This window comes from Pseudophryne corroboree, chromosome 5 (genome assembly GCF_028390025.1).
Source record: "Pseudophryne corroboree isolate aPseCor3 chromosome 5, aPseCor3.hap2, whole genome shotgun sequence".
NCBI lineage: Eukaryota > Metazoa > Chordata > Amphibia > Anura > Myobatrachidae > Pseudophryne > Pseudophryne corroboree.
This window is the reverse complement of record NC_086448.1, coordinates 343,467,147-343,479,526: the sequence shown is the minus strand read 5'-3', so window position 1 is coordinate 343,479,526 and position 12,380 is coordinate 343,467,147. Positions and strand designations below refer to the sequence as shown.

General features: G+C 48.4%; 1 protein-coding gene across 8 annotated transcripts in view; it reads left to right on the top strand.

The window, feature by feature from the left end:
* GOLGA4 (golgin A4) overlaps nucleotides 1–12,380 on the top strand; it is a 347,782-nt gene that overhangs the window by 23,261 nt on the left and 312,141 nt on the right. For all 8 annotated transcript variants that reach the window (XM_063922581.1, XM_063922575.1, XM_063922574.1 and 5 more), the window contains exon 2: nucleotides 8,788–8,880. In XM_063922581.1, the coding sequence (XP_063778651.1) occupies nucleotides 8,788–8,880 (93 nt within the window). The remainder of the gene's footprint in view (nucleotides 1–8,787; nucleotides 8,881–12,380) is intronic.

Genomic DNA, 12,380 nt, shown 5'->3' with positions numbered 1-12,380 from the left:
GGATCATGTCTGTTCCAAGACTTAACGCGGCTGCGTTTGACGGCATGGCGGTTGAACGCCGGATCCTAAGGGAAAAAGGCATTCCGGAAGAGGTCATCCCTACCCTGGTCAGAGCTAGGAAGGAGGTGACCGCACAACATTATCACCGCATTTGGCGAAAATATGTTGCATGGTGTGAGGCCAGGAAGGCCCCCACGGAGGAATTTCAACTCTGTCGATTCCTGCATTTCCTGCAAACAGGACTGTCTATGGGCCTCAAATTGGGGTCCATTAAGGTTCAAATTTCGGCCCTGTCGATTTTCTTCCAGAAAGAATTGGCTTCAGTTCCTGAAGTCCAGAAGTTTGTCAAGGGAGTACTGCATATACAACCCCCTTTTGTGCCTCCAGTGGCACTGTGGGATCTCAACGTAGTTCTGGGATTCCTCAAATCACATTGGTTTAAACCGCTCAAATCTGTGGATTTGAAATATCTCACATGGAAAGTGACCATGCTGTTGGCCCTGGCCTCGGCCAGGCGAGTGTCAGAATTGGCGGCTTTGTCTCACAAAAGCCCATATCTGATTGTCCATTCGGACAGGGCAGAGCTGCGGACTCGTCCCCAGTTTCTCCCTAAGGTGGTGTCAGCGTTTCACCTGAACCAGCTTATTGTGGTACCTGCGGCTACTAGGGACTTGGAGGACTCCAAGTTGCTAGATGTTGTCAGGGCACTGAAAATATATGTTTCCAGGACGGCTGGAGTCAGGAAAACTGACTTGCTGTTATCCTGTATGCACTCAACAAACGGGGTGCTCTTGCTTCTAAGCAGACGATTGCTAGTTGGAGCTTGCACATTCTGTGGCAGGCCTGCCACAGCCAAAATATGTAAATGCCCATTCCACAGGGAAGGTGGGCTCATCTTGGGCGGCTGCCCGAGGGGTCTCGGCTTTACAACTTTGCCGAGCTGCTACTTGGTCAGGGGCAAACACGTTTGCAAAATTCTACAAATTTGATACCCTGGCTGAGGAGGACCTGGAGTTCTCTCATTCGGTGCTGCAGAGTCATCCGCACTCTCCCGCCCGTTTGGGAGCTTTGGTATAATCCCCATGGTCCTTACGGAGTCCCCAGCATCCACTTAGGACGTCAGAGAAAATAGGAATTTACTTACCTATAATTCTATTTCTCGTAGTCCGTAGTGGATGCTGGGCGCCCATCCCAAGTGCGGATTGTCTGCAATACTTGTACATAGTTATTGTTACAAAAATCGGGTTATTATTGTTGTGAGCCATCTTTTCAGAGGCTCCGCTGTTATCATGCTGTTAACTGGGTTCAGATCACAGGTTGTACAGTGTGATTGGTGTGGCTGGTATGAGTCTTACCCGGGATTCAAAATCCTTCCTTATTGTGTACGCTCGTCCGGGCACAGTATCCTAACTGAGGCTTGGAGGAGGGTCATAGGGGGAGGAGCCAGTGCACACCACCTGATCCTAAAGCTTTTACTTTTGTGCCCTGTCTCCTGCGGAGCCGCTATTCCCCATGGTCCTTACGGAGTCCCCAGCATCCACTACGGACTACGAGAAATAGAATTATCGGTAAGTAAATTCCTATTTTTATACAGTTAGCGAATGTTAGTTGTCACTTTTTTAGTACAGTCTGACTTTTCCCGCAATTAATGTGGACGTTAACAGCCAAAATTACAGAACAACTGGGGGAAATGAGCCTTTTGCAGTTAACTGTGCAGGGAGCGCGCATACAGAAAATGCTGCCCTGTAAGTGCATTAAGTCAAGCCGTCTGTCTGTCTGTCTGTCTATCTATCTAGTAAATTTACTGAGATGGGCGTTCAATTTAAGGTGGGATGTTGCCCGTAGCAACCAATCAGATTCCAGGTGTTATCTTCTAGAACAGGCCTGGCCAACCTGAGTCTCTCCAGGTGTTGTGAGACTACTCATCCCAGCATCTCCTTCCACAGTTCTAGCATTCTCTAATAGCAAAACTGTGGCAGGACATGCTGGGACTTGTAGTTTTACAACAGCTGGAGAGCCACAGGTTGGCCAGGCCTGTTCTAGAAGGTGCGAGATGATAAATGAGAAGTAGAATCTGATTGGCTATGAGCAGCATCCCATCTTAAATAGAACTCCCATCTTAGTAAATTTACACCTATCTGTCTGTCTATCTAATGTGTACGTCATGTAATATGGCTGACTGTTGTCAGTAAATTTAGTGTTTCAAGGTTGCTTAAAACAGACATGACATATGAAAACTTTTGGTGTATTGATTTGAAGTGGTAATGCAGACAGATGGAAACCTCCCTGAATTGACAAACTATTCATTTGAAAAGTGATATTTGTCCAAATAAGTAAGCAAGGACTTACAAAGAGACTTAGAAGTTGATGGTATACGTATTGATTCTTTAACGGTATGATGCAGACTTCTTGAAGTGGAGATAATGAAAAGAAGGCAAATAATAAGCAACTAGAATTGCAGAATATTTTGTCATATTACTTGTTGTGTAAATAATTCAGGTGTTTTTTTTTTTTTTAACAAAACAGAAAAAGTTTTTTCCAATAAATTTGCACACCACTGAGTATATTTCATTGTATGTACATTTATTAGAAATCCTTAATAAATATTATTTCTCTGACGTCCTAGTGGATGCTGGGAACTCCGTAAGGAACATGGGGAATAGACGGGCTCCGCAGGAGACTGGGCACTCTAAAAGAAAGATTAGGTACTATCTGGTGTGCACTGGCTCCTCCCTCTATGCCCCTCCTCCAGACCTCAGTTAGAATCTGTGCCCGGCTCGAGCTGGTTGCACACTAGGGGCTCTCCTGAGCTAGTAAAGAAAGTATGTATTAGGTTTTTTATTTTCAGTGAGATCTGCTGGCAACAGACTCACTGCTACGAGGGACTTAGGGGAGAGAAGCGAACCTACCTGCTTGCAGCTAGCTTGGGCTTCTAGGCTACTGGACACCATTAGCTCCAGAGGGATCGAACACAGGCCCAGCCTCGGTCGTCCGGTCCCGGAGCCGCGCCGCCGTCCCCCTTGCAGAGCCAGAAGACGGAAGATTCCGAGGAGAAAATCGGCGGCTGAAGACTCCGGTCTTCATTAAGGTAGCGCACAGCACTGCAGCTGTGCGCCATTGCTCCCCATGCACACCACATACTCCGGTCACTGATGGGTGCAGGGCGCTGGGGGGGGGGGGGGGCGGGGGCGCCCTGGGCTGCAATTAGAGTACCTTAACATGGGAAAAAAAACACATAATATAGTCTAATAAACTATATATGTGTAAAAATCCCCTGCCATAATATTAATAAAAGAGCGGGATAAGCCCGCCGAGAAGGGGGCGAGGCTATCTCCCTCAGCACACTGGCGCCATTTTCTCTTCACAGTTCCGCTAAAAGACAGCTTCCCAGGCTCTCCCCTGCAGTTTCCAGGCTCAAAGGGTTAAAAAGAGAGGGGGGGCACTAAATTTAGGCGCAAACTATACATGTTAAGCAGCTATAGGGAAAAATCACTTTCTGTAATAGTGTAAATCCCTAATTATATAGCGCTGTGGTGTGTGCTGGCATACTCTCTCTCTGTCTCCCCAAAGGACTTTGTGGGGTCCTGTCTTCAGTCAGAGCATTCCCTGTGTGTGTGCGGTGTGTCGGTACGGCTGTGTCGACATGTTTGATGAGGAGGCTTATTTGGAGGCGGAGCAGGTGCCGATAAATGTGATGTCACCCCCTGCGGGGTCGACACCAGTGTGGATGGATATGTGGAAGGTATTAACCGACAGTGTCAACTCCTTACATAAAAGGTTTGATGATAACAGCTGTGGGACAGCCGGCTTCTCAGCCTGTGCCTGCGCAGGCGTCTCAAAGGCCATCAGGGGCTCAAAAACGCCCGCTACTTCAGATGGCAGACACAGATGTCGACACGGAGTCTGACTCCAGTGTTGACGACGACGAGACAAATGTACATTCCACTAAGGCTATCCGTTGCATGATTACGGCACTGAAAAATGTGTTGCACATTTCTGACATTAACCCAGGTACCACTAAAAAGGGTATTATGTTTGGGGAGAAAAAGCAACCAGTGGTTTTTCCCCCTTCAGATGAGCTAAATGAAGTGTGTGAAGAAGCGTGGGCATCCCCTGATAAAAAAATTAGTGATTTCTAAAATGTTACTGATGACATCCCCGAGGGTGGATAAAGCGCTCACACGCTTGTCAAAAAAGGTGGCACTACCGTCTCAGGATACGGCCGCCTTAAAGGAGCCTGCGGATAGAAAGCAGGAGGCTATCCTGAAGTCTGTGTATACACACTCAGGTACTATACTAAGACCTGCTATTGCTTCAGCATGGATGTGTAGTGCTGCAGCAGCGTGGTCTGATTCCCTGTCTGATAATATTGATTCCCTTGACAGGGACACTATATTGCTAACCATAGAGCACATTAAAGACGTAGTCTTATACATGAGAGATGCACAGAGGGATATTTTCCGGCTGGCATCTAGAATAAATGCAATGTCCATTTCTGCCAGGAGAGTATTATGGACTCGGCAGTGGACAGGTGATGCGAATTCTAAAAGGCACATGGAGGTTTTGCCTTACAAGGGTGAGGAATTCTTAGGGGATGGTCTCTCGGACCTCGTTTCCCCAGCGACAGCTGGGAAGTCGTCATTTTTACCCCAGGTTCCCTCACAGCCAAAGAAAGCACCGTATTATCAGGTACAGTCCTTTCGGCCCCAGAAAGGCAAGCGGGTTAAAGGCGCGTCCTTTCTGCCCAGAGGCAGGGGTAGAGGGAAAAAGCTGCACCATACAGCCAGTTCCCAAGAACAGAAATCCTTCCCTGCTTCCACTAAATCCACCGCATGACGCTGGGGCTCCACTGGTGGAGCCAGGTGCGGTGGGGGACTTCAGCGACCGGTGGGTTTGCTCACGGGTGGATCCCTGGGTTCTACAATCTCAGGGATACAAGCTGGAATTCGAGACGTCTCCCCCTCGCCGTTACCTCAAATCAGCCTTGCCAGCTACTCCCCCGGACAGGGAGGTAGTGTTGGCGGCAATTCACAAGCTGTTCCTCCAGCAGGTGATAATAAAAGTTCCCCTCCTTCAACAGGGACGGGGTTACTATTCCACAATGTTTGTGGTACCGAAACTAGACGGTTCGGTGAGACCCATTCTAAATTTAAAATCCTTGAACACTTATATAAGAAGGTTCAAGTTCAAAATGGAATCGCTCAGGGCGGTTATTGCAAGCCTGGAAGAAGGGGATTACATGGTATCACTGGACATCAAGGATGCGTACCTGCATGTCCCCATTTACCCTCCTCACCAGGTGTACCTCCGTTTTGTGGTACAAGACTGCCATTACCAATTCCAGACGTTGCCGTTTGGTCTGTCCACGGCACCGAGGGTATTTACCAAGGTAATGGCCGAAATGATGATACTCCTTCGAAAGAAGGGAGTTATAATTATCCCATACTTGGACGATCTCCTTATAAAGGCGAGGTCCAGGGAGCAGTTGTTGGTCGGAGTAGCACTATCTCAGGAAGTGCTTCAACAGCACGGCTGGATTCTGAATATTCCAAAGTCGCCGCTGGTTCCTACGACGCGTCTGCTGTTCCTGGGTATGGTTCTGGACACAGAACAGAAGAAGGTGTTTCTCCCGGAGGAGAAGGCCAAGGAGTTGTCATCTCTGGTCAGAGACCTCCTGAAACCAAAACAGGTGTCGGTGCATCACTGCACGCGAGTCCTGGCAAAGATGGTAGCTTCTTACAAGGCAATTCCATTCGGCAGGTTCCATGCAAGGATCTTTCAGTGGGATCTGTTAGACAAGTGGTCCGGTTCGCATCTTCAGATGCATCGGCTGATCACCCTGTCCCCGAGGGCCAGGGTGTCACTGCTGTGGTGGCTGCAGAGTGCTCATCTTCTAGAGGGCCGCAGATTCGGCATACAGGACTGGGTCCTGGTGACCACGGATGCAAGCCTCCGAGGTTGGGGGGCAGTCACTCAGGGAAGAAACTTCCAGGGACAATGGTCGAGTCAGGAGGCTTCCCTACACAAGACCCCTGCTTCAAAACCAGCCGGTGCTGATTCAGTCAGACAACATCACGGCGGTCGCCCATGTAAATCGACAGGGCGGCACAAGAAGCAGGATGGCGATGGCAGAAGCCACAAGGATTCTCCGATGGGCGGAAAATCACATGATAGCACTGTCAGCAGTGTTCATTCCGGGAGTGGACAACTGGGAAGCAGACTTCTTCAGCAGGCACGACCTCCACCCGGGAGAGTGGGGACTTCATCCAGAAGTCTTCCAACTGATTGTAAACCGTTGGGAAAGTCCACAGGTGGACATGATGGCGTCCCGCCTAAGCAAAAAGCTAAAAAGATATTGCGCCAGGTCAAGGGACCCTCAGGCGATAGCTGTGGACGCTCTAGTGACACCGTGGGTGTACCAGTCGGTTTATGTGTTCCCTCCTCTTTCTCTCATACCAAAGGTGCTGAGGATAATAAGAAAGAGAGGAGTGAGAACTATACTCATCGTTCCGGATTGGCCAAGAAGGACTTGGTACCCGGAACTGCAAGAAATGATCTCAGAGGACCCTTGGCCTCTGCCTCTCAGACAGGACCTGCTACAGCAGGGGCCCTATCTGTTCCAAGACTTACCGCGGCTGCGTTTGACGGCATGGCGGTTGAACGCCGGATCCTGATGGAAAAGGGCATTCCGGTTGAAGTCATTCCTATGCTGATAAAAGCTAGGAAAGATGTGACAGCAAGGCATTATCACCGCATATGGCGAAAATATGTTGCTTGGTGTGAGGCTATGAAGGACCCCACAGAAGAATTTCAGCTGTGTCGTTTTCTGCACTTCCTACAGTCAGGAGTGACTATGGGCCTAAAATTGGGTTCCATTAAAGTCCAGATTTCGGCCCTGTCTATTTTCTTTCAAAAAGAACTGGCTTCACTGCCTGAAGTTCAGACGTTTGTAAGGGAGTGCTGCATATTTAGCCCCCTTTTGTGCCCCAGTGGCACCTTGGGATCTCAACGTTGTGTTGGATTTCCTAAAATCACATTGGTTTGAGCCACTTCAGACCGTGGAATTAAAATATCTCACGTGGAAAGTGGTCATGCTTTTGGCCTTGGCTTCGGCTAGGCGGGTGTCAGAATTGGCGGCTTTGTCCTGTAAAAGCCCCTATCTGATCTTCCATATGGACAGAGCAGAATTGAGGGCGCGTCCCCAATTCCTCCCTAAGGTGGTGTCAGCGTTTCATTTGAACCAACCTATTGTGGTGCCTGCGGCTACTCGGGACTTGGAGGCCTCCAAGTTGCTGGACGTAGTCTGGGCCGTGAAAATCTATGTTCCAGGACGGCTAGAGTCAGAAAAACTGACTCGCTGTTTATCCTGCATGCACCCAACAAGCTGGGTGCTCCTGCTTCTAAGCAGACTATTGCTCGCTGGATCTGCTCCACGATTCAACTTGCACATTCTGCGGCTGAACTGCCGCATCCTAAATCAGTAAAGGCCCATTCCACGAGGAAGGGGGCTCTTCTTGGGCGGCTGCCCGAGGGGTCTCGGCTTTACAACTTTGCCGAGCTGCTACTTGGTCGGGATCAAACACGTTTGCAAAATTCTACAAGTTTGATACCCTGGCTGAGGAGGACCTTGAGTTTGCTCATTCGGTGCTGCAGAGTCATCCACACTTTCCCGCTCCCGTTTGGGAGCTTTGGTATAATCCCCATGGTCCTTACGGAGTTCCCAGCATCCACTAGGACGTCAGAGAAAATAAGAATTTACTCACCGGTAATTCTATTTCTCGTAGTCCGTAGTGGATGCTGGGCGCCCATCCCAAGTGCGGATTGTCTGCAATACTTGTATATAGTTATTGCCTAACTAAAGGGTTATTGTTATGAGCCATCTGTTCATGAGGCTCAGTTGTTATTCATACTGTTGACTGGGTATAGTATCACGAGTTGTACGGTGTGATTGGTGTGGCTGGTATGAGTCTTACCCGGGATTCCAAATCCTTTCCTTATTGTGTCAGCTCTTCCGGGCACAGTTTCCCTAGCTGAGGTCTGGAGGAGGGGCAGAGAGGGAGGAGCCAGTGCACACCAGATAGTACCTAATCTTTCTTTTAGAGTGCCCAGTCTCCTGCGGAGCCCGTCTATTCCCCATGGTCCTTACGGAGTTCCCAGCATCCACTACGGACTACGAGAAATAGAATTACCGGTGAGTAAATTCTTATTATTATTATTTCAGTAAAAAAAGCCACCAAAAAACAAAAAAGATACTCTAGCAGAAAAAGTACACATCCCTATTCTATCTATCCACCCTGCTCGTTAAACAGACCTTCTAGCTGTAGCGCTGAGCGTTTTCATGTGTAATTTTGTTATATTAAAATGCGTCTTTTTTGCAAAGCAATGTGAATAGGATGCACAAACAGCTTATGCTGATTAAAATGATATGTGGCATGCCTATAATCTGTGTGCAACCATGGCTGTATCTGCATCCAAAATGGTATGCACCATACCATTTTGCATGCAGTTACAGCCGAAGATGCACACAGAATATAGGCATGCCATATATAATTTTAATCAGCAGAGTCTGCTTGTGCGTCCTATTCAAATATTGACAAAAAAGATGTCCAACACTATCGAAGTAGCACTGGACCTTTTAGCTCACTCACGCCAGGCATCTCCTGCTATGTGGCGTATTGAGGCTTGCAAGATGTATGAGGACACATCTGTATGTAGGTAAGATAGAAGAAATAGTGAGGTAGCTGGAAACGGAAACTTGCTCCTACTTAATGTCTTTCTATGTATTAGGGACAGCCAAGAGCATCGCCAACAGGGAACAGGAGTCGCACATCTTCATTGACCGAGCAGCAGGATGACAGCACAGCAACTCCTGACAAAGAGGTCAGTTTATAATCTATTCATTGCTTGTCAGCCTCAAAAGGAGGGTCAATGTATGCAAACATTTGGTTGTGTTAAGATGCAACAGATTAGGATCTAATTTTGTCACACAAACCAAAATGTAAAGAGTTAAGCGTTTTTCACCATTTCTGATCAGTTTCTGCTATTAATTGTTATGACTGCTTTTTTAGCCTGGAATTCCTTTATTTATTCAAGCATTTATTTTACAAAAAGGAAAAAAATGATATAATGGGTGTCCATTTCTGAAGGTCAAAAAGTAAACAAAAATCTTTGTGTAGTTTGCCAGTGAAGTACATGTGCTCCATTTGCTGGGACAAGTAAAGTATTGCCCGTGAGGTATTCATTGAAAGGCATGCCATATTTTACTTTGCAATATGCCATCTTAAATTAGTTGCACAAGACGTTTACTTATGCGAATGTTCAGCCAGGGATGTGAAGTAACCTGACCCACCTTTGTTGCAGTGCAGCCACAGGTCTCATTTCAGTGCCCATGGCGACAGAGGACAGCTGTGTTTGTAAACTGTCTGACATAGCTGTTTCTCTATCTTGGAAATAGTCCAAGGCTAAATATGTGGTAAAGTTGGCACCTGAGTGTATATTGTCTGTGGGAGTTTGATTTTCCAGCCTAATTCTCGCAGACAGCACACCGCTTGCTGGGCACTCAGAGGACTGCTACTGTCCATTATTGATGGCGATGGTGGAAATCCCAACCAAGTGGCACATGGTTATGTCTACATAGCATTCAATTATGTAGAATATTTAGGTAAATGCTGTTGAAATGTTTTTCCGAACAAGCAATGCTTTATCTAAATGTAAAAGAAAAATAGGGTTTTGCAAAGGACTTTAAAGCTGCATTACTAACTAGATTCCCTTTCCAACCATTGCCTATCCCTAGCCAGAGTTCTGCTCCGGTGGCGTAGCCAGCTTTTGACAGGACAGGGAGCAACGATGGAAAAATAAGCTCTGCAGGCACGGAGATATCCCTCACTAATCACTACTTTCTCTAACGTCCTAGTGGATGCTGGGAACTCCGTAAGGACCATGGGGAATAGCGGGCTCCGAAGGAGGCTGGGCACTCTAGAAAGATTTATGACTACCTGGTGTGCACTGGCTCCTCCCACTATGACCCTCCTCCAAGCCTCAGTTAGATCTTGTGCCCGGCCGAGGTTGGATGCACACTAGGGGCTCTCCTGAGCCCTTAGAAAGAAAGTATAGATTTAGGTTTTTTATTTTCAGTGAGACCTGCTGGCAACAGGCTCACTGCAGCGAGGGACTAAGGGGAGAAGAAGCGAACTCGCCTGCTTGCAGCCGGATTGGGCTTCTTAGGCTACTGGACACCATTAGCTCCAGAGGGATCGACCGCAGGCCCAGTCCTTGGTGTTCGGTCCCGGAGCCGCGCCGCCGTCCCCCTTACAGAGCCAGAAGCAAGAAGAGGTCCGGAAAAACGGCGGCAGAAGACATCAGTCTTCACCAAGGTAGCGCACAGCACTGCAGCTGTGCGCCATTGCTCCTCATGCACACCACACACTCCGGTCACTGATGGGTGCAGGGCGCTGGGGGGGGGGGGCGCCCTGAGCAGCAATATAAACACCTTGGCTGGCAAAAATACATCACATATAACCCCCAGGGCTATATGGATGTATATTAACCCCTGCCAGATTCCATAAAAATGCGGGAGAAAAGTCTGCGAAAAAGGGGCGGAGCCTATCTCCTCAGCACACTGGCGCCATTTTACCCTCACAGCTCCGTTGGAGGGAAGCTCCCTGGCTCTCCCCTGCAGTCTACACTACAGAACAGGGTTAAAACAGAGAGGGGGGGCACTAAATTTAGGCGCAGTATAAATTATATAAAAGCAGCTATAGGGGACATAACTCAGTTAGTCCCTGCATTATATAGCGCTCTGGTGTGTGCTGGCATACTCTCACTCTGTCCCCCCAAAGGGCTTTTGTGGGTCCTGTCCTCATTGGAGCATTCCTTGTGTGTGTGCGGTGTGTCGGTACGGCTGTGTCGACATGTTTGATGAGGAGACTTATGTGGAGGCGGAGCAGTTGCCGATAAATGAGATGTCGCCCCTGTGGGCCGACACCAGAGTGGATGGATAGGTGGAAGGTATTAACCGACAGTGTCAACTCCTTACATAAAAGGCTGGATGACGTAACAGCTATGGGACAGCCGGCTTCTCAGCCCGCGCCTGCCCAGACGTCTCAAAGGCCATCAACGCTCCCTCAGATGGCAGACACAGATGTCGACACGGAGTCTGACTCCAGTGTCGACGAGGTTGAGACATATACACAATCCACTAGGAACATCCGTTACATGATCCCGGCAATATCAAATGTGTTACACATTTCTGACATTAACCCAAGTACCACTAAAAACAAAGGGTTTTATGTGTGGGGAGAAAAAGCAGGCAGTGTTTTGTTCCCCCATCAAATGAGTGAATGAAGTGTGGAAAAGCGTGGGTTCCCCCGATAAGAAACTGGTAATTTCTAACAAGTTACTGATGGCGTACCCTTTCCCGCCAGAGGATAAGTTACGCTGGGAGATATCCCCTAGGGTGGATAAGGCGCTCACACGTTTGTCAAGGTGGCACTGCCGTCTTAGGATACGGCCACTTTGAAGGTACCTGCTGATAAATAGCAGGAGGCTATCCTGAAGTCTGTAATTACACACTCAGGTACTAGACTGAGACCTGCAGACTGCTGCAGCGTGGTCTGTACCCCTTTCAAACAGGGATACTATTTTGCGAACATAAGACGTCATCTTATATATGAGGGATGCACAGAGGAATATTTTGCCGGCTGGCATCCTGAATTATTGCAATGTCCATTCTGTCAGGAGGGTATTGGAGACCCGACACTGGACAGGTGATGCTGACTTTAAAAGGCACATAGAGCCTTATAAGGGTGAGGCATTGGTTGGGGATGGTCTCTGGGACCTCGTATCCACAGCAACAGCTGGGATGAAAATATTTTACCTCAGGTTTCCTCACAGCCTAAGAAACGCACTATATTATCAGGTACAGTCCTTTCGGCTTCAAAAAAGCAGGCGGGTCAAACGAGGGAAGAGGGAAAATGCTGCACCAGCAGCCAGTCCCCAGAATCAAAATTCTTCCCCTGCTTCCTCTGAGTCCACCGCATGACGCGGGGGCTCCACAGGCGTAGCCAGGTACGGTGGAGGGCCGCCTCAAAAAATGTCAGCGATCAGTGGGCTCGCTCACAGGTGGATCCCTGGATCCTTCAAGTAGTATCTCAGGGGTACAAGCTGGAAGTCGAGGCGTCTCCCCCCCGCCGTTTCCTCAAATCTGCCTTGCCGACAACTCCCTCAGGCAGGGAGGCTGTGCTAGAGGCAATTCACAAGCTGTATTCCCAGCAGGTGATAGTCAAGGTGCCCCTACTTAAACAAGGACGGGGTTACTATTCCACACTGTTTGTGGTACCGAAACCAGTCGGTTCGGTGAGACCCATTTTAAAATGGAAATC